The sequence below is a fragment of the Cajanus cajan genome, chromosome 7 (genome assembly GCF_000230855.2).
Source record: "Cajanus cajan strain Asha chromosome 7, NIPB_CcT2T_4, whole genome shotgun sequence".
Classification (NCBI taxonomy): domain Eukaryota; kingdom Viridiplantae; phylum Streptophyta; class Magnoliopsida; order Fabales; family Fabaceae; genus Cajanus; species Cajanus cajan.
The window spans coordinates 50,516,770-50,543,574 of record NC_138523.1 but is presented as its reverse complement, the minus strand read 5'-3'; the positions used below and the strand labels follow the sequence as shown (position 1 = coordinate 50,543,574).

Sequence of the window (26,805 nt, the reverse complement as noted above, 5' to 3'; positions counted from 1 at the left end):
ATCTACGCATGTATTTAAATAATTACTTGTGACATATTTACAAATTTAGTGTTCTGATGATATTTATTATGTTCTTTGTAGACCGATGTTCTGGAACACATGTATCATGGCACCAGTGAAGAACATAGGGATTCCTTTGATTTTACCATGATGCATGAGAGGATCGATCACTGCTTGCAGTTGCGAGACGAGGTGAGCATGGTGAGTTTCCCTTTTACACCGGCTCCAGCTGCAGCATTACCAAAACCAGACGCAGTTCAGGTGGAGCACATTGGGGCGGGTCGACGAGAAGGAAAGGGACTAAGTCGTCGACGAAGGCAAGTTGAACACCAGGGTTTACAGATGCCAGTTCCTTTGACTGAGCCACCAACTGGGACATATTATCCGACTACATTGACCCCAGATGCAGATGTGACACAATATGTGTATGGGTACTGCACAAGACACATCTTTTGGGTTTGACACAGCAGGAGTGTCTGTGCAGGTAATTTCTCGGCATCGGAGTCGATAGGTCATGTCCCGAGTATGTCGGTGGTAGTATGTTCCAGTTTACACCTTCTCCATATGTTCCAGACATGATCTCTCCATCAGCACCTATGATGGATTATCGAGGTTATCGATTTGGACAACCCTCATTTATGGTAGGAGGATTTTATGGTAGGGGTTCGTCTTCCCATCATCCAGGTTTAGGGCATGATTTGAATACAACATTAGCAACGGAAGCTGGAAGCCCTCAAGGAGATGGTGATGAGTTAGTTCGGAGAAATGAATAGGTAATTTGAATAATAAGTTGTTAGTACTTAAATGTAATTGATCGTTCTATATTTATTTATTTACCTAAATGTTTACTTTACTAATATTAACTTTTTTTTACAGTTGATATGCCACCGGACCACGCTGGTTACATGCTCCAGAAATATGCTAATACGTTGAAGAAGTAATTTGTATTTTTTTTAATAGTTACTGTAAACGTTGTTGTAATTATTTTATTGTATAACAGAACAGTTTAATTGAACTAGAATTGACATATGATTTAACTTTGGAGGAATTTTATTCTTTAAATACACAGCAACATACAAACTTGTCATGCGTTATTGATTACATCTTCAGCCAACACAGGGCAATTGGTTCTATTATGTCCTTCATGCCTACAATGTCCACATCGTTGCCTCTTTTGGGATTCAGTCCAATCCATTTCATTTCTAATGCAGGTGGATTTTGGGCGTTCCTTTGTACGTATCTTTGTCTCATCTGGGAGTATACGAGGTCCATTATTAGGTTCAATATTTTCTTCACTTCCAAGTGGGAACCATTGACCTGAATATGCCGCTTTGATGTATTCATTAGTATATGCGGCATCAACAAAAGTTAATGGATCTATACGAACGTGTGCACAAGCTGCTATTGCATGTGAACATGGATATCTATACGCCTGAAAAGCACCACACTCACATTTTTTTTCATTTAAAATAACATTGAAAACCTTCCCACCTCGTTGTGTGAGTGCATTGAAGATTTCTTCAACTTCAAATCTTGTACACTCATAATCATACCTACGAACGAAATGAGAGGTTGCTTATTGTTGATTTGTTTTCATAGCATCCATTAACTTCTGACAGTAACGTTTACCCAGAGCAAGGTCAACGTTTGCCTGACCTAACCTTTGAATAAAATACTCCACCAACCTAGCATACTTGCATTTAACTAGCGCAATTATAGGCAAGTTTCGTGCACCCTTAAGGACTTTGTTGACTGCCTCGGACAAATTTGTTGTCATGTGTCCATATGGACGTCCTTCTTCGTCGTGTGCGATTGCCCATTTTTCAAGGGAAATGCCATCAATCCAACGACAAATTTCAGGGCTCACCTCACGGAACCTTTCCAACCTTCTTTCAAATCTATGCTTGTTGGTTGTGTACCCTGCCATATAAAAAGTTTATGTATTAATATTTATAAAATTAAAGTAAATAGTACACCATATAAAAAATAATAAATCGTTTAGTACCTATGTTAATCAATTCTTCTTTAAGTTTAGTATTCTTGAATCGGTGGTTGAAGTTGTTAGCGATGTGTAGAATGCAATATACATGATATGCTTGAGGTGGTTGCCACCCTTGGGCATTTGCCACTGTTGACTTTATGCTTTGGTGTTGATCACTTATTAAACAAATACCTTGTTTTCTCGTAACATACCGACGAATGTTAGACAAAAACCATGACCAATCGCTTAGTGTTTCTCCTTCTACTATTGCAAATGCAAGTGGTAACACACGAGCATTTCCATCTTGTGTCGTAGCGATTAGTAGTGTGCCTCGGTACTTTCCATACAAAAATGTCCCATCTATTTGTATAATGGGTTTAGTGTAGTTGAAGGCATCACATGCTGGTTTAAATGTCCAAAAGACTCGACGAAATTGACAGAAATTTGTTGTTTGACACGTACTCAGTGGTTTCAAGTTTATACATAGACCCAGGACAACATTCAACCATCCTGTCCAACCACCTTGGTAGAAGATCATATGAGTGACTCCAGTCACCATAAACCCTCTCAATTGCCTTTTGTTTGGCTTTCCATGCCTTCCGATACGACACCTTATAGTTGAATTGTCCACTAATTCTTTCTTGAATTAGAGAAATCGAAATGGAAGCATCTTCCCTAACCATGCCTACAAATAAATGCTAACCATGTTAGAAAAAGTGATATGATCAGTTTTAACTGCAAAGTTAAATATGCACTTACCTAATATACAACAACATATGAACTCAGAGTCCAATTTGTTGTGATCTTGAGATAGCATGGGGTTAATACATGTGTGTGTCCCGCCCCATTTCTTGATGACCCATTTGTTGGTCAATTTACTAGACATAATTGCCCTTAGTTTCCAAGGACAACCTTCATTGCTGTTAGGGCATTTGATAGAGAAAACCCTTTGGCCAGACTCAACAACAACAAAAGTTTGATGTGCATTCATAGAATAATGTTTAACAGCCATCTGTACATCATTTTTTGTGTGAAAACGAAGCCCGATATACAGCTCGTCACCAACTCTCCAAGAATTAGGGACATCTAAACCACGATACCAACTCTCTTGATCTGGATGACTCCAGTCAATATAATTGTAGTGTGGAGTTTATGTCCAAAATGGATTATTTGAAGGTCCTACATGGGAAAAAATGTTAAGTAAGTACCCATATTATTTATCAAACTAATAGAACTTGAAATAAACCTGATTCAGTTGGCTGGGGAGGTTCAACTTCATATGGTGATTGCACCCTCACATTGTTGTTTGCATTGACATCTTCTTCATCCTCTGTATCAGATGAATTCAAATCGTCGGCTTCATCACCTTGTCCCAGATTGATATCATCGTCACTCAAGTTTGTCTCAAAATCAATGTTTGAGTCAGGATGATTTATTGGTGGTGAGATTGGAACATTTCTGGGTTGTAAATTAGGGATGTTAGTTGCCAGATAAGATGTTGTTTGTTCAAATTCATGATAACTAGTGGTTGCCTGAGTTTCATTAACATGAATTGAAGATGGCACAACCACATCTACATGAACATACAATTCAATCATATTCATTATATTGTCTCTCAAAGCTATCCAACATACACTCAAGATCTTCATCATCACATACATCAACACTTTCATATGATACAGGATCAAGAGAACGTAAATATCTACATTGTATGTTGGAGATAATTTGATTAGCATTAAGATGTAACTTTCCATGAATTTTATTCTTTAAATATTCAAAATCAATGCCACGACTAATACGTATTGTTTTATGACTACCCACGAATGAACAACCCTCAGCAATTTGGTTAATTGTACCATTGTAATACACTACACAAATGAAAGACATGATTTAAACAAAATTTGACAGATACTAAATAACAAACACAACAGCTATGCAACAAATCAGATAACAAAATAAACAAAAGCCAAATAAGTTGGATGGTGAAATATTTTCAATGGCATTCGTATATTTATAGACCCATGAACAGTGCATTTGTCTAAAAAATACATGATCTACACTGTTGATTCTGTCGGTGCGATCAAAGTCGTTCGTTTCCCCTGCTACTACGAGACAACACTTCTGACCCATGAACAGTGATCGATTTAATTTTGAGATGATTTACACCGTTGATTCTATCGGTGCGATCAGGGCCGTTCGTTTCCCCTGCTACTAGGAGACAACACTTTTGACCCATGAACAATGACGGATTTAAATTCGAGATGATCTACACCGTTGATTTTGTCGGTGCGATCAGGGCCATTCGTTTCCCCTGCTACTACGAGACAACACTTCTGACTCATGAACAGTGACATATTTAAATTCGAGATGATCTACACCGTTGATTCTGTCGGTGCGATCAGGGTCGTTCGTTTCCCCTACTACTAGGAGACAACACTTCTGACCCATGAACAGTGACGGATTTAAATTCGAGTTGATCTACACCGTTGATTCTGTCGGTGCGATCAGGACCGTTCGTTTCCCCTGCTACTACGAGACAACACTTCTGACCCATGAACAGTGACAGATTTAAATTCGAGATGATCTACACCGTTGATTCTATTGGTGCATCAGGGCCGTTCGTTTCCCCTGCTACTAGGAGACAACACTTCTGACCCATGAACAGTGACGGATTTAAATTCGAGATGATCTACACCGTTAATTCTGTCGGTGCGATCAGGGCCGTTTGTTTCCCCTGCTACTAGGAGACAACACTTCTGACCCATGAACAGTGACAGATTTAAATTCGAGCTGATCTACACTGTTGATTCTGTCGGTGCGATCAGGGCCGTTCGTTTCCCCTGCTACTACGAGACAACAATTCTGACCCATGAACAGTGACGGATTTAAATTCGAGATGATCTACACTGTTGATTCTATCGGTGCGATCAGGGCCGTTACTTTAACCTACTTTATGCTTTTCATTTTCAATTGTTAATTTTCATTGTAAGGAAAATATTATGACATTTCTTAATCACACATGTAAATATTATTCATACTTCAACACTTCAGTACTACATCCAAATTAAGACAATACTTTTAAACTTCAACAAACACTTAACTATTGTTTAACAACAACGACAACAATAACATGAAGTTAACAAAGAAAACACTGCCTATTTACAAAATAAACAACGATACAAACAAGAGAACATTCATTGTTAACGTATACGGTAACCTACATGAAGTTTAGTTGTCTTTCAAATGAATTGACCATGTTCCACATCTGCAATTGTTGAGGCTCCAGATCTTCAAAAGTAACAAACAAATTCAGTAGTAATTCATTCGGGTCTTCTGCAAATTTGTGAAATATGAATGTCACATCTTCATCACATGTTAAAGGATATGGAGTATATTCCTTTCCTCCATCTTCGTATTTAACTGGACAACGATAATGAACTTGACTTATGCGTTTGCTATCCCCTTTGATCAACCTCCTATGTACCTCATTCAACAAATCAACAAGTGTCATGTCTTCGTTAAGTTTGATAACTCTCCCACTAGATGACATTTGTATGGCATAATCAAGATCGTACTGAGTTTCAAATATCTGAACATTTTGAAACACAAGAGCAAACACTATTGCTGAACCCATTCTTCGAAATCACTACTACAATATTTCTATCTTAAGTTGAAGAGAAAGTGTCTGAACATAAAACACACACACACACACACTTATATTTATAGGCAGATGGACCCTAATTAAAATAATAAAATAATATGAAGTGCATAATTTAACAATTTTTTTATCATTACAAAATTAAAAAACAACAACAAACAAATACATATAACTAAAGTGCATAATTTTACAAATATTTAATAATAATATTATCCAAATTTAAATATTACAATCCACAATAAAATTTACATTACAACCATCCGAATTAACAATAAACCTAAAACTAAATTACAAATATTTTTTCTCATCAAATCAGATATCCTTCGGAATAACCTGCAAAAAATGTAACATACATTTGTTAAACAATATTACTTACAAAATAAATTATATTTAACTAACACTACTCACCCGTTTTACATTATTTTTAGTTATATTAAGCAAGTAAGGACCACGGAAACGCCTGGGGGCAAACATGACAACCTGAAGAAAAAAAAAACAAATTCAATTCAACACATAAATAACATATAATTTAATTTTATACAACAAATTTTACCTGTTTCAGAATTAACACACACCCCACAACAATGTCTTTCCCATATTGTCGGTGTTGCTTAACTTTGTAATGTAAGTTTGCACCAATCGCTGCAGTTGGGTCCTGAAATAAATATTTACAATTAATTACAAAACAATTTCTTTTAATGTATAACAAATTCACTAACCATACCTTTAAATTAATAGTATAATTTCCCTGTCCAGTTGGGGTCATAGACTCCACAAAAGCAACAACTGTTGGGACTCTTTCTAAATTATGGTTGATATTAATCAATGTTGTCACTTCAGGTAGACCTATTGTTAAAAAAATAAAAATTATAGTTAACATTATTTGCATCATTAAATTTACACACATGAAACTTAATATGCTAAACAAACCTCTAGATTTCACATAATGAATAGCATAGCGCCACAGGTTAGAGTTGAACACCAACATCGCAGGTTCGTTAAGATCAGCCAAAAACTGTTGTGTTGGCAAGGGATTTTCAGATTCCCTGTTCCTCATTGTAGCTTGGACCAAACCAGCTGGTCCAGGAATAACACGACCAATGTCACATGTACTAGATGTCTCTTCGTCATCATCCCCAAGTTTTGGTGTAGGGGGTGACAACGGAGACAATGGCTCCTGTTCTCAAGCTTCTTCAGCCTGTCTAGCTGCCATTGCACTTCTCATTGACGCCAAAAATTGTTCATCTGTCCATACTTCATTTGATGGAACAATGTCTACTTCTTCGTCACTATCAGGTACATAATCAATACCTCTACGAGACATTCCTGATAAAATTCAAATCAAAATAAATATTTCATTAACATTGTGTCTCAAATTTTAAAATTTCAAATATTCAGTATAATATCAGAATTTTTAACATTGCAATAAATACATATATTCAATTATAAAAATCAAATTATATAACTTTTTCATTTAAAAAAATATTAATTGGGGCACTGGAACGACCCGTTCTAATTTCAGAACGGGTCGTTCTCATTGCAACAAAGGTATCTGATTTATGAACCCATAACGGCCCGTTCTCAGAGAGCTCATCAGAGGTTAATTTTTGTTCCGGAACGGCCTGTTCTAAAAGGAGAACGGGCCGTTCCAAAGCATAAATTAACAACCTTTCTTTGAATACCGGAACGGCCCGTTCTGAATACGTGCTTTTTCAGAACGGCCCGTTCCACGTTTATAACTTACGTCTTCAACTTCATATTTAAAAAAAAATTTAAATTTAAATTTTTACACCACTCTACTTTACAAAATCAACAACGATACAAACATACAACATATTATAAAAATTAAAATTTAAAACTACAAAAAATTAAATATATTACTTACTTGCACACTATCCTGGACTACCAAATAAAAAATCAGCTGGACCACACACCGAACAAATGAATTTTGTGCAACCCAATAACACGTTCTACATTTAACTAATTTGAATTTGATAGCGCCTGGGACTGAGGCGTTTTGCAAACAACGAGTACGCACCAAGTTGCCAGCTGGGGGAGGTGGTATCTTGAAAACGCCTCAACCCCAGGCTCCTTCAGTGAAGGACTGCCAAGTGTACAAGGCGCCCAGGGGGGCGTTTTCTCCTCACACCTGCCAAGTGTACAAGGCGCCCAGGGGGGGTGTTTTCTCCTCACACCTGCCAAGTGTACAAGGCGCCTCCCCCCATGCGTTTTTAGTTTAAACGTACCCCTGCCACATCACCAAAAGAAGGTGCCTTAGGGGGGGGGGCAGGAGTTTTCTAAAAAACGCCCACCCCCAGGCGTTTTCATTGGCACATTGGCGCCTACCTGTCCAAAACTACTTATTTGGGTAAATAGTTATTTTTTTAATTTATTTCGTGTATTTTTATTTTTTTTTATTTACTCAGGTCAAAAAGCCGATATAACACGTAACAACGAGTATTTTTTTAACATATATAATACACATATTAAATATTTATTATATAATTAAACTTATAAAAATTATATTTATAAATAAATATTATATTTAAATATATAAATTATGTTTAAAATTTATATAAATAAATATTTTTAAATATATAAATTATTTTAGATATATGATAAATTATCAAACACAGATAATTATCTTGCATAATATCGTTTTTAGAGACTTTTCTTTGATGAGAAATTTTTTAGAGATTTTTTTTTACTTATATCCAATTCATTTTTATTCATTATAGTTATTGATGAATTCAATCTTAATAATTTTTAAAAAATTATCAAAAAATAAAAATAATCTTATACTACAATATGAATTACTTGTTATAAATTTAAATCAATCAACACAATCACGAAAGTTGTACAATTCATGTAAGGATTCAATAGTTCATTCAACAACAAAATTTCAAGAGTATCCTTTACCTAAAAATTAACCAAAAAAAGATGAAGAAATAAGAAAATAGAATTTTTCAACCAACTCCATGCAGTCACCACAACCAACCTGATTATCGACTTTAAAACTTTGAATCATCAACCAGCCACATAATCTACTTTTAAAGGAAGAATGAAAGAGAATCTACGAAATTGAAAGAAAAAACACTTTTCCCCAGCTCTACAATTTCTCTCTACAACTTCTAAAGAAATAAACTTATATAATTCACTTTTTAATAAAAACTTTATATACATTTTCCTAATTAATTAATTTGACCTCAGTTCAAAACAACTTCACAAACAATAAAACTAATTAAAATTCTTAAATTTTTAGAATTTCACAATAATTAAACAACTAATTACAATATTAATTAAATTAATAAAATTCATCATTACTAATAAAAGTCACAGTGTTACAACAAGAATGTGAATCACTTTCATTCCGTATTTTTTAATAACAATCTTTTAAGAAATAGAAAATAATTACTTACTTATTTACTATATTAAAAAAAAGTTTCATTGACACATATCATTTCATCTTGCCTTTATTTTCTCTCCGAAAGTATTTTCAGACGTTAATTTTAATATATTAATAATAATATATTGTATTATAATTAAAATTTATGATAAATATATAATTTATATTTTAAATTTATAATAGATTAATAATCTACATTATAATACAAATTATTTAACTATTGATAATCTTTTTCAAAATGTAAAAAAAAATTATTTTTCAAAAAAAAAATATTAAAGAGATAAAATATTAAAATAAATATAAAATGATATTAAAAAGATAACAGATTAAAAAATATCAAAATAAATATAAAAATGATGCATCCGGATAATATTTAAAATTTGAAGATAAGACATATATTTAATTTTGATAATCAGTTACTACTTATTAAATGATAAATGATTCAATCATTTGATATAAAATTATAAAAATGAATTTAACTCCCTTAGATAAATATTTTAAATGAGAATGAAGAGAGAGAGTGAAAAGATTTATATAATAAAAAACACGAAATACATATAAAGCATCGAAAAACATAAAATAGCCATGGGCGGTTGGTTGCAAGTGCCACTGGCTCAGTCAAACACTTCGTTCTACTCGTGTCGTGAGTTCTTCATCTCCAAATCTACATCACACACACACTCACCTCACTCTTAGTTCTTCCACCATTATCTTCTTCTCGCGTCCACCTACTCAGGTTCTTTCTCCCATAATATTTTCTTTTTCTCTCTACACGTAACCATATAAACCATGCTTCTTCTTATGGCTTAAATTGCTCAATTCATTGCGTGATAACGGCTATAATTTGGATTTATTGATAAAAACATATTTTGGATCAAGTTTGTTTATTTTTTTCCCCCAATTTTTGGCCCTTTTTCAAATAAGTATGCACTTGTTCTGGGTTTGTTCAATTGGATAATCTCATTCACGTTAAAGTTGCATTCTCGGTTGTTAGCTACTAATCGTATTTTCTCTTATGCAATTTGGCCTAATTTGTGAATCCCTCTGAGTCTTTTTTTTTTTTTTTTTTTTTTTTTTTTTTTTTTTTGCGTTGATCAATGAATAAGTATTTGCCATTCCAATTTTCTGTGTGGTAGCTGTTTGTATTATGCACGGCGTTGACTATTTGGTAATTGCACCGTAGAGCTTGTTTAAGATGAGTATGAGGCGTGAAACTGCTCCAGCTGCATCTAAAGGGTCAAGCGATGGCGAAGCAAGTGAAAAATCTAGTAATGGTGCTGAAATGCGCACCACTGTTCAAGTTGGAAACCCAAGGAGGTCTTCATTCGTGTGGCTGGCCTTGTTGCTGATTATCACTTATTCATGTTCATCAGTTTATCATCACCAGTTTCAGAGATTGCCTGTGCCTCTTTCAGCAGGAGAGGCTGGCAAGAGGGGCTTTTCGGAGATTGAAGCATTCCAGCATGTCAAAGCTTTGACTGAAATAGGGCCTCATCCAGTTGGTTCTGATGCTCTGCTTCATGCTGTGCAGGTTGGCTCCTCATCTTTGTTAATCCTTTTTTTCTCTGCTTACCAAAAAATTAAATCTTTGTTAATCTTTTCCCCCATGGTTGTTCTTACTTTTTGTCGATTCCATGGATCAAGTAAATCAAGATTATGATGTTGGGGAGTTCATGAAATTTCTTCCAGAGGAAATAGATAAGAGGAAATGTGGCAATCAATTCATTGTTTAGGGATGTCAATGAGGTGGGACTAGTGTGGGCAGTACTTTCCCCATATCTGTCCTCATTAATATCAGCAGGTATCCATTAGATATGGAATATCTATGATATATGCAAGTATTTCCGAATTTAGAAATCTTACAAAAGCTAAGCTAATTAACATCATATAATATTATATAACATCATATTATGTTAACATCATATAATGTCATTATTTGCTTATTAACTGATAGAAAAATCATCTTATAATTATATATAATATTTAAAAGAAAAATAAATTTTATAAGTAAACTGGTATGTTGAGGGCTGGTATTAATACCTGTACCAACCCACTGGGCATCCATTGCCCGCCCCGTCACTGGTATTCTGTGTTGATTCCCACGGATTTGGGTATTTTAGCCATGCTTTATTCCTCGCTGGGTATGTTATTATGCTATAATTAAGTTGTCTAAAAAATGACTGTAGACGAGCTTATGTTCTGGATGTAAACATCCTTTGTGTGAATTTTTTAGTTCATAATGATAGTTTTTTACATGTGTGTTTCTTTTATTATTATTAATGGGGTAGTTCATAAGGAAAAAAAAAGGAGTAACAACAACCTATACAACTGTTTGTGGTCATTTATGACTCCTTTTTCTGTTAATTGTACATTTTTTTGACAAGCTTCCAATTGCAGTATGTTTTGACAGCAAGTCAAACCATTAAGAAAACAGCTCACTGGGAGGTAGATGTTGAAGTGGATCTTTTTCATGCAAAGTCTGGTGCAAATCGTCTGAGCACTGGCTTATTTGCAGGGAAAACAAACGTTTATTCAGATCTAAGTCATGTTGTAGTAAGAATTGTGCCAAAATATGTACCTGAAGCAAGAGATCAATCTATTCTGGTCTCTTCTCATATTGATACTGTTTTTGCAACGTATGTTTTCTTCATCTATTTGCTCTTATACTTCTGTTTTCATCAATCATTGTTTTTCTTTGTTCTTAAAATGATGTTTACATTTTACTGGGAGTCTGGGATGCATTTATCATTGTGACCCAATTTGGTAACATAAATATGTTGTGCATGGGGGTTTGTGTGTGTGTAATTTATGTTTGGTATGCAGGAGGGGTTGGGGGGGGGGGGGTAGATTTCATTGTGGGCAGTGTTGTTGGAGCCCTGATTTTCAAGGAGAAATGATAAAAATATACCAATCTTGTGTGTTAGCGTGTTTGAAATGTCTTCACATTAGTTGCAAAGGGACATACAGTTCTTTGACCAGTAAGAGAAGGATAATGTCACTAATGTATTACTTCCTGCTGTAACATTTGACTTTAAACTAATGCTCAGGAGGGAAATTGGAACAATGATGTTGCTAAGATAACAGTACTCTTAAGTATTTACTATATATATATATATATGTGGGTACCACAATTTAGGGTGGAGAAAAGCACTATCTTCTTCTTCTTATTATTTAATGAGATCATTGCACCTATTATGAATTTTAAAATGTTCCTATTAATTAGTCAGCAGTGAACATGTAACTTGCATCACTGCTAGACACGTTACAACACATGTAAAAATTTAGGTTTAATAGAATGGATCATTTTAAAGCTTTTTGCTTTTACATATAATAAACCATACTGGGGCAATAGAGAGAACATGAAGGAAAATGAGAGGAAGAGAAAGTTCAGAATTCTAAATAATTGAATCTTTTATTGATTAATGAACTCAGCACTGAGTTCTTATATTTATACATAGAGTTATCTGTTACTGCAGTTATTGATCCTAACTGATATAGTTAAGGCACAACTAATATAGCTAACAACCAAGCTGTCAGTAGAGCTGGCAGACTAACAGAGTACAGGGCTGATAAAACTTATACAATCATCTCTAGCAATACATTTTCATTATGAATTAGTAGGAAATATTTACAATCTCAAGATTTTCCATTAAAGATCAGTTTGCTAAATTTTTTCATCAGGCTTATGTTACTCGGTTCTCTGGTTTTGGATTTACATGCATTAAAGACTGAGATTTTGGTTAATTGCTAGGGTGAAAAAGCACTAACCAGGGTATATATTTATATACATTTCAGAGTTAATTACATTTAAGATCAGTAACTATAAATGCAATTCCCTAAATACATAAGATAAGCACTATGCATGAATCTTAACATTCATGTATGCTAGACTTTAAATGCAGCAAGTTCCAATGCCTAAACCTGTTTCCAGCACAACTATAGTGACTGCTCTAAAAGTTTTTTACTTTTGCAATTTGCAAATTTTAATTTTAGCAATTAGTTAAAACCATTGTATCATACGCTGCTAAACATATAACATTGATTTAACAGAGGAGGGGCTGGAGATTGTAGTTCATGTGTAGGCGTTATGTTGGAACTTGCTCGTGGAATTTCTCAGTCAGCTCATGGATTGAGGAGAGCTGTTATATTCTTATTTAATACAGGTGAGGAGGAGGGTCTTGATGGTGCTCATAGCTTCATAACCCAGGTATGGAATTACTTTTTAATGCAACCTTATATTAAGTACTTCTCTTATTTTCTGCTCAGCTGGTTTGAAAACATGGTTTTTAGGTTTACGGATAATAAAACTGATGTTGGGATTAGAAGAAATCTAAATTATAAAGATTTATGGGTTAAATCTATACTATTAATAAAGAGGATGGTCCCTTTTGGTGTACACAATTTTTTGACTAATTTACCCCATAACTATTTCTAAACTACTTTCTCTTACCGTATTATTTATTTATTTATTTATTCTTTTTTTTTTCTACTTCAACAACATCAAGTTTTCAAATTTTCCACCCTTTAAGTAACTATTCATTCTCTCTCTCTCTCTCTCTCACTCTCTTTTAAATAGAGAGACATGAAGTGTCTTTTTCTTTTTCCTAGTCTATTAGAAAGAAGTTAATGAACTGTATCTCATTTTTCAATTGATTCCTTCCATTATTTTGTTTTCTAGTCTATGACAATAATTTTAAAATATATTTTTTTTGATAGAATATATTTTCATAAAAATTAAAAACATTAGTCACTTTTTAATACCATTTAAAATGGTGCGTGTAACAATAATATCTTTAAAAATTTTCTGGTTATTAGGGTTTCTTCTTCCCGCTAATGTTATCATATTAAAATTCCAATGAAAAAATTAGACATTAAGTTTATCGAAAAATCATCACTATCCTTGTAAAACATTCCAAAATTTATTTTCAAATGAAGCAAGCATCTTTAATATGAAAGTTCTTTCAAAAAGGTTTTAAAAAGCCTGCAAAACTTGACTTATCATTTTCACTTATAAGTAATACAATTAAAATAAACAAGAAGTGAAATAGAATACAAAACGTTTTGCCATGTCTATTTGTCTATCAGAGAATATGGTTCATCTTTTAATATCAGATTGCATGTTTTGGTGTTTGAATTCTCTGTTTTAGTAGTATGGCAATTTTCTTACAAGCATAACCAAATCTACAACTAGATATCATTTTTGTGTTGTTTTGATAACATTTTTTAACCACTGTTGGGAAGATCAGTTCCTGGTGGGTTTATCGTGGCTGGATTGCAAAGTTATTGATGTTATGAATTTGCTCACTCATGCATAGATCACAAACTATCAATACAAAAATTTAGAAGCTGAGTGTTTGAGCATAAAAAATGCAATTTTATGATACATTTTTCTTTGAATTTCCTCCTGAAACTACTATTTTTAGCTTTTGGAAAAGCGCTAAAGCAACTTTTTTGAGGTTTGTGTTGTTTCTTGCTTACATAATTATTATAAATATTTCAAACAGATCTTTTAATTGAAAAAGCATAAAACAAACATGCCCTTTAATATTGTATAAGGTTTAAAGATAGCAATGACATGTGCAATCTATGCTTTCATTTGGTTCATGGCATTGGAGCACACCTCTTGTATTTTGGATTTAGAATTCTATTTGGTGTGCACATGGTCTGTTAAGGGGGTTTCTGTAACATATATGCAGAGAAATCAGGTAGCTTTGCATCATTGAGGTTCTCTATTTTCTCTGTGCTTCTTGTTTTCCTTTTATGTTAAGTAGGATCCCTCATCCTCCAATTTCCTTTTAATATTGTTCTCTCCATCTTAAGGAATTTCTTTATTTATCCAAAAAAAAAGTTATAGGCTAAATCTTTTGGTGCATGCTTAGATAAAATGTGACTGATTGTAGTTGTTGATCTACTACATTTTTTTTTTGGAATTTGGATTTACTACATTAAAGGATAGATTCTAACAAAAGTTTGTACTTTCTACATAGTGATACCTGAAATGTGTTATTTTTTTTATTCTTTCTTCATAATCTGTAAACATTAGAAGTTCTCTCAATCAGTTACAAATGTTATATCAAACCCTTGTTACCAATAAAAGAAATTTTGAATGCAGCATCCTTGGAGCAAAACTATTCGTATGGCTATTGATCTGGAAGCCATGGGTGTTGGAGGGAAGTCTAGTATTTTTCAGGTTTGTTTATTGATCACTATGGTTTTTTGGTGGAAAATTTAAGGCTTGTTTACTTTGGGAAAATATTTTGTTTTAATTTCTTGTTTTTACTTTAAATTATAAAAAAATCACCTTATTTTTCATTTTGTTTCTATTTTCAAAGATTTGTATGAGAAACTATTGGAGAGAGGATTTGAGAAAATAGTGTTTCTAAAAGATATCAGTTGTGCAATGCTTAGCTTCTGCTTACATTTGCATATTTATAGTGCAAATTGCACAAGCTTGAAAACCCTAAAAGATGGCAGCTGTCACAATTATAACTGTCTTGCAACTTATTAGCAGAATTACAGATAAGCGACAGCTGGCAGAAACTGGAAAAATAGCTAGCCTATACAAAAACGGTAGTCTCTCATCCCCCCACAAGCTCAAGGGGAATGAGAAATCTACTCAGACTTAGACACATTGAGCTTGGTCCGAAGCTGAAACTAAGCATAGGACAGAGGTTTAGTTATAATATCAGCCCATTGATCTTGAGTTGGGACATGACCATAGAGCTTATCAAGGATTTTTTCACTAACGAAAAACAGATCAGTCTATTTTATTTAACAGTCTCAATAGAGTGAGAAGTGAAAGATGCTTTATCAACAGATCAGTCTATTTTTTCACTCGCCCAGATGTTCAATCACAAACAGACCCTATATCACATATTGGCCCATTTTTGCATGGCAAAGCATCTTCCATTTCCACTCTATTGAGAGGTCCAAGATAGTACTCCAATTATGTAGAAGGGACAAATCCTATCTACATTACTCACATCTCTCAACTTGATTTATTATGTCTAATAATTACTTATATAATCATAACGTTTGCTAGCACTAAAGCCTATAACTCCTACATGCAGGAATTATAGTAATTTACGCAACAATCTCAATATATTATTATCATCTTAGTCAATAGTAATTCTAGATTATGAATACTTTAAAAATAATATTTTATTATTCAATGAAATTTCACAATCAAGTTAGACTTGCTATATCATTGAATGAATTGCTTATTCTAAGGACATCATTATTATGCTATATAAATAATAACAGAATAACTGAAATATTTTATATATAAATCAAAGTCATGATATGAATGTAGTCCAAAATTGATTGGTCACTAGGGCTCACTTCAACAGGTTACTCATATTTTACATTCAATCTTGATTTTCTTTTAGCTCTAAAAGGCAAGGATAAGTGTGCATTCCACATTAAAAGTTATTATTCAATCTTCGTTTGGAGACTAAAAAAACATTATTCAGTTATTTGATATCCAAATCTTATTCTTTCTAGAGTTTGCTAATTATAATAATAAGTGTCTCTTGCTAATGGCTCTGTGTTTAGTAGGCTGGTCCTCATCCTTGGGCTATTGAGAACTTTGCTTTAGTAGCAAAATATCCATCTGGTCAAATAATTTCGCAGGTTTGTAGTTTTCATTCATTTTACTTTTGTTCTTCACCAATTTTAGATATATTTTAGTAGATTATTTTTTTTTAAATCACTCAAATAAACTGATATTTATGATCCAGGATCTGTTTTCTTCTGGGTTCATAAAGTCTGCAACAGATTTCCAAGTGTACAAAGAGGTTGCTGGCCTTTCTGGGCTTGATTTTGCATATATGGATAAGACTACTGTATATCATACCAAGGTTTCTTTCTGTCCTTACTCTTTTGTTAACTAGTTGGATTGCTTTTTGTTCTGCATTTTATTGCCAAACATGAATTTCATATTGTGTTGGTTGAAAGAATGAGACTTAACAAAGCAACTCTTCATTCTTCAACAGAGCTCTCTATACAATAACAAGTTTGTTACTGTGGTTTGACTGGATTTGTAGCTATTAAGCCAGTATTGTCAAATCTGAACCTAGTTTTCTTTGCTGACAAGTTTAGTTTCAGCCCTAGCTTTTATTTTTATTTTTATTATTACTATTATTTATTTACTGGATTTCAGATACTTTGGATTTCATAGCAATAACATACATTAGAAAATAGTACCATCTTATCTGGTTAAGATGTTTTTTCTAGTACTAAATTGTGCGCTACAAATGGTGTTTTGGTGCATTAGAAGGTGAAGGCATAATGGGAATCCATTTCAGCTGCTGCTTGGCAGAGTTGATTTAAATGATTGATAAGGGCTTTTTTTGACAAGATAATACATAGGTGCTCTACTTTTATTGGGCAGTATTTGCAGGGTTTTCTTTGAACCATTTCTTTAGTGCGAATTGTGTTTTCCGTGCAATCGATTAGTAAGTTTGTGGAAATTATGCTTGTGCTTGAGTAAATCATTGGAGAAATATGCAAATGTTAACTTTGATTTCTAGTTATAGAGAAAAATAAGAAAAGCTTACCCCTTGATAAGAGAAGGTATATTATTTCTTCTTGTTGGTTAAGTTATTACAAATAATATTTACTGAAATAGTTTGAATTAATATGAATTTATAGCTATACTGATTGTTGGCTGCAATATTGAATGACATAAAGTGGTGGTGGAAGTGAAAAGATATGGTGGGGAAAATAAAGATTTTATTAAAATATTATCATATCCAATGACTAATAATGATATACTTTTCCTTGTGCAGAATGACAAATTAGAGTTTCTGAAGAATGGATCTATTCAACATCTGGGGGAAAATATGCTTGCTTTCCTGCTTCATACTGGGGCATCTTCATATTTTCCAGAAGGAAATTCAACAGAAGCAGAGGAAGATACGAGCAAAAACAATGCCATATATTTTGACATTTTGGTAATTAATTGCTGTAAACTTGTCTTCTTGGTTATAAAAAATATGCCCATTCTATACCTTATTGTGTACATAATTCATTGTTTTCCATATAACATGGTGGTTGTAGCTTGCTATGCAACCGTCATATTATTAGGCTCTGATCTATGGTAACTTTTCGGATTTTTTCAGGGAACATATATGGTTGTTTACCGTCAAAAGTTTGCTAAAATGCTCCACAATTCAGTGATATTGCAGTCACTTCTAATATGGGCTACATCGTTGGTTATGGGTGGTATACCGGCTGTAGCTTCATTTGCCTTGTCATGTTTGAGTATTCTTCTCATGTGGGTCATGGCCTTAAGTTTCTCCTTCCTTGTTGCATTTCTCCTACCTTTGATATCTTCATCACCAATGCCATATGTTTCAAGCCCGTGGTTGGTGGTTGGATTATTTGGTGCACCAGCTTTTCTCGGATCATTGACTGGTCAACATTTGGGTTTTCTTCTGCTTCAAAAATATCTATTGAATTCTCATTCAAATAGAAGGCAATTTCCCCCCATTATTAAAGCTGCTGTTGTCAAGCTAGAGGCTGAAAGGTGGCTCTATAAAGCTGGATCCTTTCAATGGCTTATACTTCTCATTTTGGGAAACTATTTTAAAATTGGCTCTTCTTACTTGGCTCTTGTTTGGTTAGTTTCTCCGGCATTTGCATGTAACTATCACTACCTAATCTTTGGCTTTATTAGAACAACTTTTATTTCCTTTTACTAAAATTTGGTTGAAATATCCAGATGGTTTTTTTGAAGCAACACTAACCTCAGCCAGGTTACCAAAGCCACTCAAATTGGCAACCCTACTTATAGGGTTAGCCACTCCGATTTTAATTTCCTCTGGCGTATTTATTCGGCTTGTTGCTACAATCATAGGGACTATGGTTCGATTTGACAGGTACATCTTTTTCCCCCTAATCAGTATACGTGGACTGACCTGTAAATGAGCCATGTATATATTGCTTAGAACTTTGCTGATGATGCTTATTTTCTTTTTCTGTGTTTGGTGTGTTACTGCCTATTTTAGTTTTACATAATTGTGTTCTTCAATAGTCTGCTGCAGCCAACTTCAGTGAAAAGATCCTGAAGGATCTACAAATGTTTAACCTTTTAATGGGCTGTAGCCTATATGATACATATAGAAGCCAGAAGTTACAATGAAATTTCTGTATTCACTTCTTTTTAGTCATTTTTCAGTTATGTTGTAGGCCATTCTTGTGCAAACTATATAGCATTTATTGTTACAAACTAAATTTCCTTAATAAAAATAATTGAACTATAAAAAGAGAAATCAGGTAATCTTCCATGAATGCCAAAAAGAAGTCCAATAAGAATTGTTAGATTGTTATATCCGAGCATGGCATTGGAACTGTACTATCTATCATTATCTGTTTCTGTTATTGTTTTTGTCTGTTGACTTTTTCATCATATCATGTATGAAACTTCTTTGGTGGCTATGTTCATTTTTCCAGGCATCTTTCATCATTGTATTCATCCCTTTGTTTTTTGTGTCCTCTATTCTTTATCCATTTTTCCCTCTAGTCCTCCTGCAGCCCCCTTTCTCCAATTGCTTCCAGGATTAGGGACTTGCCTTTTATTTCATGATCAAAGCGTAAGAACTAAGGAGAGAGAAATCTTTGTCATCCAGTCTTGTTTATGATAAACTTCCTGTTACAGCTGCTTATACCATTCTGCCCTGTTACCATGACGTTACTATATATCACCAATCACCATTGCCATTATTACTATCTTCCTCTGCATCCACTATCTTGTCACCTTTATTCAGATGCATTCACCATGTTCATCACTTCATTATTGTTGCCATTGTCTTTAGATTCACTACCACTATTTTCACCCTCCATTTTTGTCACAGGCCAATTTTCACTTTTACCACAGTTGGCATCTAAGTTACTTTCCTCTACTGTGCAGGAATCCTGGTGGTACTCCTGAATGGCTGGGAAATTTTGTGATTGCTGCTTTTATTGCTGTTCTTTTGTCTTTGACCTTGGTGTACATTCTTTCATATATCCATCTTTCAGGTTTGTTTGCTCTTTTGCGAGCAACATTGAAATATTATTATTTATGATAATGAGATGCTGATCGCTTAGTTTTAGTGAGGATGCCAATTCTCAAAGAATTATCCTGTCATGTGACATGCTGTTTGAACCTCAGAACTTTGACTTGTGCTGTGACCTTTTTACTTTGGTCTGTTTTTTGATTGTGTGTGGGGTATATGAAATGTATGATTGGTAAGAGGTACAACTACCCTAGCTTAGAGGTTTGGAGACCATTATTTAGCCCCAAGTCTCAGGATTTAAATATCAAGGGTCCATCATACAAAAGGACAAAGAAAGATGGATATATGAACCACAAGATTCAAGTGGGATGAATGAAATGGAGTATTTTGAGTGTTAGTTGAGACAGAAAGGTACCAGTTTACCTTCAAGCTTCAGGAAAAATTTACCACGCTACTACATGACCCACAAAGTTGTATTGAACAGAATATTGGTGTTAAAAAGCCAACACATGCATACATTCAATTTATGAGAACGTTGCATTGAATCATATTAGACTAGATAAAATTAAGAATAATGCATCAGAGAAAAAGTTGGGGTAGCAACTATGACAGAAAAGATGGTACAAACTTGCCTTGGGTAGTTTGCACATGTTGGAGAAGACTTGTTGAATCCCTATTAAGGAGAGTAGATCATATGGAGGGTAGCCCAATAGCTAGAGGCAGAGAGAGATCTGGAAAAACTTTAGATAAAATTATTAAGGATTTAGAGGTCAATAATTTATCTACAAAAATATTTTATGATAGACATTATAGCATCATATAATCTATGTAATTGGCCGTACCTAATAGGAAAAGCTGAAAGGATTGGTGGTGGCGGTGGTGGTTGTTTTGTGAAAGGGGTGAGGTTGAGAGAGAATCGTTGGCACCATTTAAAAGAAAAATTATATCAAGATGAACCTGGTCACAGATTAGTTTGAGTTGGATTCTTGACTTGTAACATCGGTTGAAATTATGATCTCTGCAACTTAGAACCCTGTTTTCTTTGATCACCAAGGTCCTTTTTGAATCACAAAAATAAGGTCTGCAGGATTTTGATGTGAATTCCAAATGTTTAGAACTATAATTGGTTCAAAATCATAACTTCTTTGGACCTTACAAAGATATAGAGTATGGAATTCTAAGTTAAATACTTAAATTTAAATTATATTGTTTGGCCGTATGATTTTAAATTGAAAAAATAAAATAAAATCTTTAAGTAACTATTTTGTATAATATAAAGAATATACTTTTAAAGCATTTGATATTTTAATACTCCACGTTGTTCTTTGTTCAATTGCTAATTTGGTGTCCAGGTGCAAAAAGGGCAATCATCCTTGCTACTTTGGTGCTATTTAGTTTATCACTTGCACTTGTAACATCAGGTGTTGTTCCACCATTTTCTGAAGACACTGTTAGAGCTGTGAATGTAAGTTTCCATTTGCACAGATGTTCCGCTGTCTGTTTTGTCACTGAATAAACAATCACTTATTGTACATAATATAATAATATTACACTCACTACTCAGAACTTCCCTGGTTTGTATATCGTTATGATTATGATTTATGATATGATGTCTATCTACTATTATTATTTTCAGTGGTGTATCTGACTGGGGATTTCTAAAGTGATTCTTGGTCTGTCCATTTACAATTTAGTATTGTTATTAACTTTATTGAATGAGAGAGAACCGGGAGGGCATACGAATAAATTCGTGTGTATGAATTACACAATGGGGCAAATATTTATATTAAGTGTTATAAATATATGGATAATAGGGCATAATTTCTTCTTAAATTATAGAGTAAATGACTATGTTTAAATAAGGAAATAAAAATAATAAAGCAATAGGGAGACAAAATAATAAAGAAACAGGGAAACAAATATCTAAAGATATTTAGAGATATTCTAGATTTTATAAGTATCTATGATATTTACAACAAAAGTAATTAAGTTAGTTGTTTTTAATTAATTCTACCATAAAATCCAATTTTATTCCAAAAATACCCTTTGTTTTAAATGATTGTTATATTTAATGCTAGTTATAAGTGAATGCACGGGAAATAGAATTAGCAATTAATTAAGGGTATAAAAGAATTTTACTCTTGAGTAACTTTAAAAACTAATATGATTGTTGCTTTTATTTAGGACCAAAGAAAAATTAAATTTGCTGCTTTTAATTAGAACCAAAGGTAGTATTAAGTAGGGTCATTGTATATTCTTGTCGTTATCCATGTATTTATAACACCGTATATTCTTGTAATTATCTTATCTGTTTTTAAGAAAAAAAATCCGAATTCATCCACTTTATAGAAAATGGTTCCTATCCATGAACAACTTATTCATGTGGAGAATTATGGAATTGACTTGCTAAACTGCAAAACGTTAGGATGGGTAATAGCCAAGTAGTTTAATTTCCCAACTAGTCTTGTGTACCTTTGTGGATTTGAAAGTGACTCCCCTTGTCCTTGCAGAAGTTTGATATTAGAATCCATAAGACTATCAAGTAAAGCTCCCATCAATCTTGTTTCCTCTTAGATGTCCATCGCATACTTTCTTTGGAAAACAATGTTATCAAATAACCCTTATGGTGCCGCCATAAAGGTATAACGTGGTGTTTTTTAACCCCTCCACCATTTGCTATCCATTATTTCCCGTTATATAGCGGTATCCTCCATGGAACCTGCCATATCCGCCATGGTGCTCGCCATATCCGCCATGGCCATGGCTTCAGGGCGTTAATGGCGGAAGTCCTCCTCATCCTCTTTTTTTTTTCCCTCATCTTTTCTGTTGTGAAGCTCCTAAATTGTGAACAAACAACTATGATAAGCCTTCTTAGGCCACCAGCCTCACCAGTGACCTAAACCATAGTGGCTTGAGCTCTAGAAAGTTTTTCGGCCAACAAATCCGGTGACCCATAAGAGTTCTTTTTGTTTTTTGTTTGTTTTTTCTTCTTCCTTCCATTTCTTTCTTTTTCTTTATTTTTTTTCATCTATTTTTCATTTCTTTAGATGTTCATCATCTCTTTCTCTCTTATTTTCTCTCTCTCTCTTATTTTGTGTGGTTGTTCTTGTTCTTCATCTGTTCAATGTTTTTGTTCTCGGTTTTTCAAAATTTTGGAATTTAGTTATCTGCATTTTAGAATTTCATTATCATGTTTTGTTATGTTGTTTTCTATATTAAACCTATAATGTTGTCCCAATTTTGTTTCACTTATAGCACAACGGTAAGCAGCAAGCACCCAACACTAAAGTCATTCATCCTAAAAGTCTGTTTTTTTATTTATGATTTTGTTTTTAATATATATATATATATATATATATAAGCCGCCACACCATCAGCCATATGTTTATGGCAGATTTTTGGCTTACCGCCATAGCCCGTTATCCGTTATTGATAACCTGTTGTTGTAGGGAAATCATAATACCATTTTTGGATTGTGCCACCTTTATCCCCAAGAAATATCAGAGTCCGCCAAGATCATTTGTTTGAAAGTGGAAATAAAAATGATGCTTTACTTGTGCAATTCCCTGGTGATCAATGTCATTTACATAAACATTAAGTAAATACACATTGTGGCTGAATGACGATAGGAAACTGAGTGGTCAACTTCACTCCAAGGAAGCTTATGACTGAATGATGATAAAAAACTGGATGGTAAACTTCATTCCATGTCATGCCAATCTACTATGAGCATGCTTGTCTAGTTGACATGACTCACAAGACATAGATAATTTTGAAAGACTTGGCATGTTTATGAGTTTTCTAAAAAAATAATTGATTAATTTTTAGGTCCATTTTGCTCTGTTGTTTCCTAATCTTGGAATGTCACACATAAAGATACTCCCAGTTCTATATGTATTTTTAGGGTCTTAATGCAACTTAACTTACCATTGAATTGTTTGGCCTTTGTACTTAAGGGGAATGGTGATTGTCGATGTTCTCAAGTTGTTTACTGTCGGTATACCCTCAAAATTTCTCCTAATATCTTTTTGTATCTTATAAGCTTTCCAGAATATATTGTGTATTTAGAATCAATCAGTCATCTAATTGAGAAAGTAATCTTATGAGTTGTTTCATATTTATAATGTTTCTTGACTCTAACTGTACTAGGGCTTGGCCCTTGGCCCTGTACTAGTGATACTATACTAGTATATTTTGAACTAATTTTTAGTAGAAGTCTGTATATTGTAACCTATTATTACACACCGTATCAATATAATCTCATTATTGCTAGTATTTCTTTTCTTTATCTTCCTCCTTCCCTACCATAACCACATAATTTTGACAATTACCAAAAAGAAACTAGTATAATAAATAAAAATTTCTCTCTATACTTTCAGGTTGTACATGTTGTGGATGCAACAGGAAAAGTTGAGGAAGGACAAAATCCTATGTCATACGTATCTTTATTTTCTTATACTCCTGGAAATTTGATAAAGGAGGTAGAACAGATTAATGAAGGTTTTGTATGCGGTAAAGACAAAACAGTTGATTTTGTGACTTTCTCAGTCAAATATGGTTGTTGGACCTATGATGACACCACTAATGGCTGGAGTGAGACAGATATTCCTATAATGCATGTCTATAGTGACGCTAAAGGAAACCGAAGAATTACACAAGTATCAATCAATACAAAGGGTTCTATCCGCTGGGCTCTTGCAATAAATACAGAAGAAATAGAAGATTTTGAGTTTAAAGGTAATTAATTAGTTTTTTTGTTGTTAACAGGCATATTTTTAATTTTTCTTTATGTTTACCTCTTTATCCATAAAATGTGTTTTTCTTACCCAATTTGTGTTTCTAAATAATACTATTATGACCATCACTTTGATTATCTGTATGTCAAAAAATTGGCTAAATTGAAGCTTAGTCAGATTCTAAACATTGCATATCTATTGGTATAAACCATTTATCCTAAAAAGGCTAAGTTATTAGGTTACTGGTTTTGTATTAACATCTTTAGTAAACATCTGTAAGATCTTGCTCTTGCTGGTCATGGTAAATGCTCTGCTTATGAATTGTGTTTTTTAATCTTTAAGTATTCACCAGAAGAATAAATGTAAGCAGGCTATTGTACTAAAAGTTCTTTAGAATTCCCTTTGAATTTCAAGAATGTGATGAGAACTACTTTTACATTGTTATCAAGTTGCGCTGGGCCATGCCAATCAAATAGAAAAAACTTTCTACTTTTTTAAATCTTTTAAATGATGATTTGAAGTTAATGTGAATTGATAATCTAAACTCTTCTAGGATGTTTCTCACACCGGTATTGCCTGTGTCATGAGCCTTGTGTTTTAATAATTTGTTGGTTTAATTTGTCCTTGTGTCTCTATTTTGTGCCAGTTTTACACAACCAGAAAACTAACAATATGGACTAAACTATAAAATAAAAATTACTTGTATACAGACTAAAAGGTTATTGCAGGTACAGGAACTAAATAATTAAACCTAATTTATTTATGTAGTTTAAAGTTGTGTTTACTTTGATGTTTCTGAAACAAAGTTGCATGGGTAACGATCATGTATCACAAGGTTGCATAATGGAGATGGATGCATGCATTGATCAAAATGATTGTTCTTACTAGTTGTTTCCTAGCGTTGCTATATATATATAATAATGATAATTTTTTAGTCTGAAGTGGTGTTGTTGTTGTCACTCTACCTCAGATGCAAGGAATTCTGAAGAACTGATTCCAGTTGACAAAAAGAGTGGTGTGAATGGTTGGCACATTATTCAGTTTTCTGGAGGAAAAAATGCTTCAACATTGTTTGATCTGACTCTTTACTGGAGGTCTGGTTCAACTCATAACTCTGATTCTCCTCTTCTCAAACTTAGAACTGATGTGGACAAGGTAACACCAATAACCGAACGAGTTCTTGAGAAGCTTCCTCGTTGGTGTTCTTTGTTTGGCAAATCTACCTCTCCTCTTACCTTGGCTTTCTTGACAAATCTGCCTGTTAAATTTTAGTCACTTGAAGTTTATCCTAGAATCCTCATATCATAGGACTTCTAATTCCTTATACCATTTTTGTCCTACTTATTGTCAAAACATTTATATTTTATTTTTGACAATGATGTATTTACAACTTTAGTTATGGGATCAAATAGAATGGGGGGTTACAACAATTAAATTTTATTGCCTTGCCTGAACTACTTTCTACCCATTTATTTTATTAGAAATGTTAATAGCACACTCTATCATATGTTAGGTCAGCTCAACAATTAAATTTTAATGTTATTGTACCAAAAAAAAAAAAATAGTGCACTCTTTTAGTAATGAAATCAATGTAAAGTGTCGTGAATTTCACTCAATGGAAAATTTGTTAACCAACGTGTTCCCAATGTTTCTCTTATTTAGTTATTTTATTTTCCGAATTTGATTTTTATTTAGGCTGTGTTTAATTAGTGCTGAATTTTTTTTCCCGTCAAAATTATTTTTAATAAAATAAGAGAATCCTACACCCATCCAAAAGGCACGCAGGTGGGTAAAAATACTTTTTCTGTCGCAATTTTTTAATTATTCAAGATAATGTACATGAAGCATTGAAAGTACTTATATTGTTACTTCCTCCCATTCTTTTAAATTGTAGGTTTTCTAGAAAAAATTATTTATCTATTTGTCATCTTGAACGTTTAAGATAATATTAATTATGTCTTAATTTTTGCTTAATTATTATTAATTTATAATTAATATGTATTTATTATGGAGTAGAAATTAAA

At 33.3% G+C, this 26,805-nt stretch overlaps 2 protein-coding genes and 1 long non-coding RNA gene across 4 annotated transcripts; 1 reads left to right on the top strand and 2 right to left on the bottom strand.

Moving 5' to 3' along the window:
* Positions 1 to 1,084: 1,084 nt before the first annotated feature.
* LOC145950066 (uncharacterized) lies at positions 1,085 to 3,579 on the bottom strand. The gene is made up of 6 exons (XM_083060993.1): positions 3,228 to 3,579; positions 2,741 to 3,094; positions 2,481 to 2,666; positions 2,174 to 2,383; positions 1,662 to 1,920; positions 1,085 to 1,553 (listed from the first exon to the last, which is right to left on the bottom strand). The coding sequence occupies exons 1-6, from the start codon at positions 3,577 to 3,579 to the stop codon at positions 1,085 to 1,087; spliced, it is 1,830 nt and encodes a 609-aa protein (XP_082917119.1).
* A 1,900-nt stretch (positions 3,580 to 5,479) lies between these two features.
* On the bottom strand, positions 5,480 to 6,575 carry LOC109810625 (uncharacterized). Its single transcript, XR_014427664.1, has 3 exons — positions 6,193 to 6,575; positions 6,048 to 6,119; positions 5,480 to 5,972 (listed from the first exon to the last, which is right to left on the bottom strand). It is a non-coding gene; the product is annotated as an uncharacterized LOC109810625 (long non-coding RNA).
* A 3,665-nt stretch (positions 6,576 to 10,240) lies between these two features.
* LOC109810585 (Zn-dependent exopeptidases superfamily protein) lies at positions 10,241 to 26,235 on the top strand. Of its 2 annotated transcripts, none has more exons than XM_020374085.3 (13): positions 10,241 to 10,576; positions 11,443 to 11,681; positions 13,096 to 13,252; positions 15,158 to 15,235; positions 16,603 to 16,677; positions 16,785 to 16,904; positions 17,835 to 17,999; positions 18,168 to 18,690; positions 18,770 to 18,926; positions 19,958 to 20,067; positions 21,398 to 21,510; positions 24,425 to 24,782; positions 25,752 to 26,235. In XM_020374085.3, exons 1-13 carry the CDS (start codon positions 10,241 to 10,243, stop codon positions 26,051 to 26,053), a joined length of 2,733 nt encoding a protein of 910 aa, XP_020229674.2. In that variant the 3' UTR covers positions 26,054 to 26,235. The 2 variants fall into 2 exon arrangements, with proteins under 2 accessions (XP_020229674.2, XP_082916118.1); XM_083059992.1 differs by lacking the exon at positions 10,241 to 10,576 and adding an exon at positions 10,831 to 10,846.
* Positions 26,236 to 26,805: the final 570 nt, after the last annotated feature.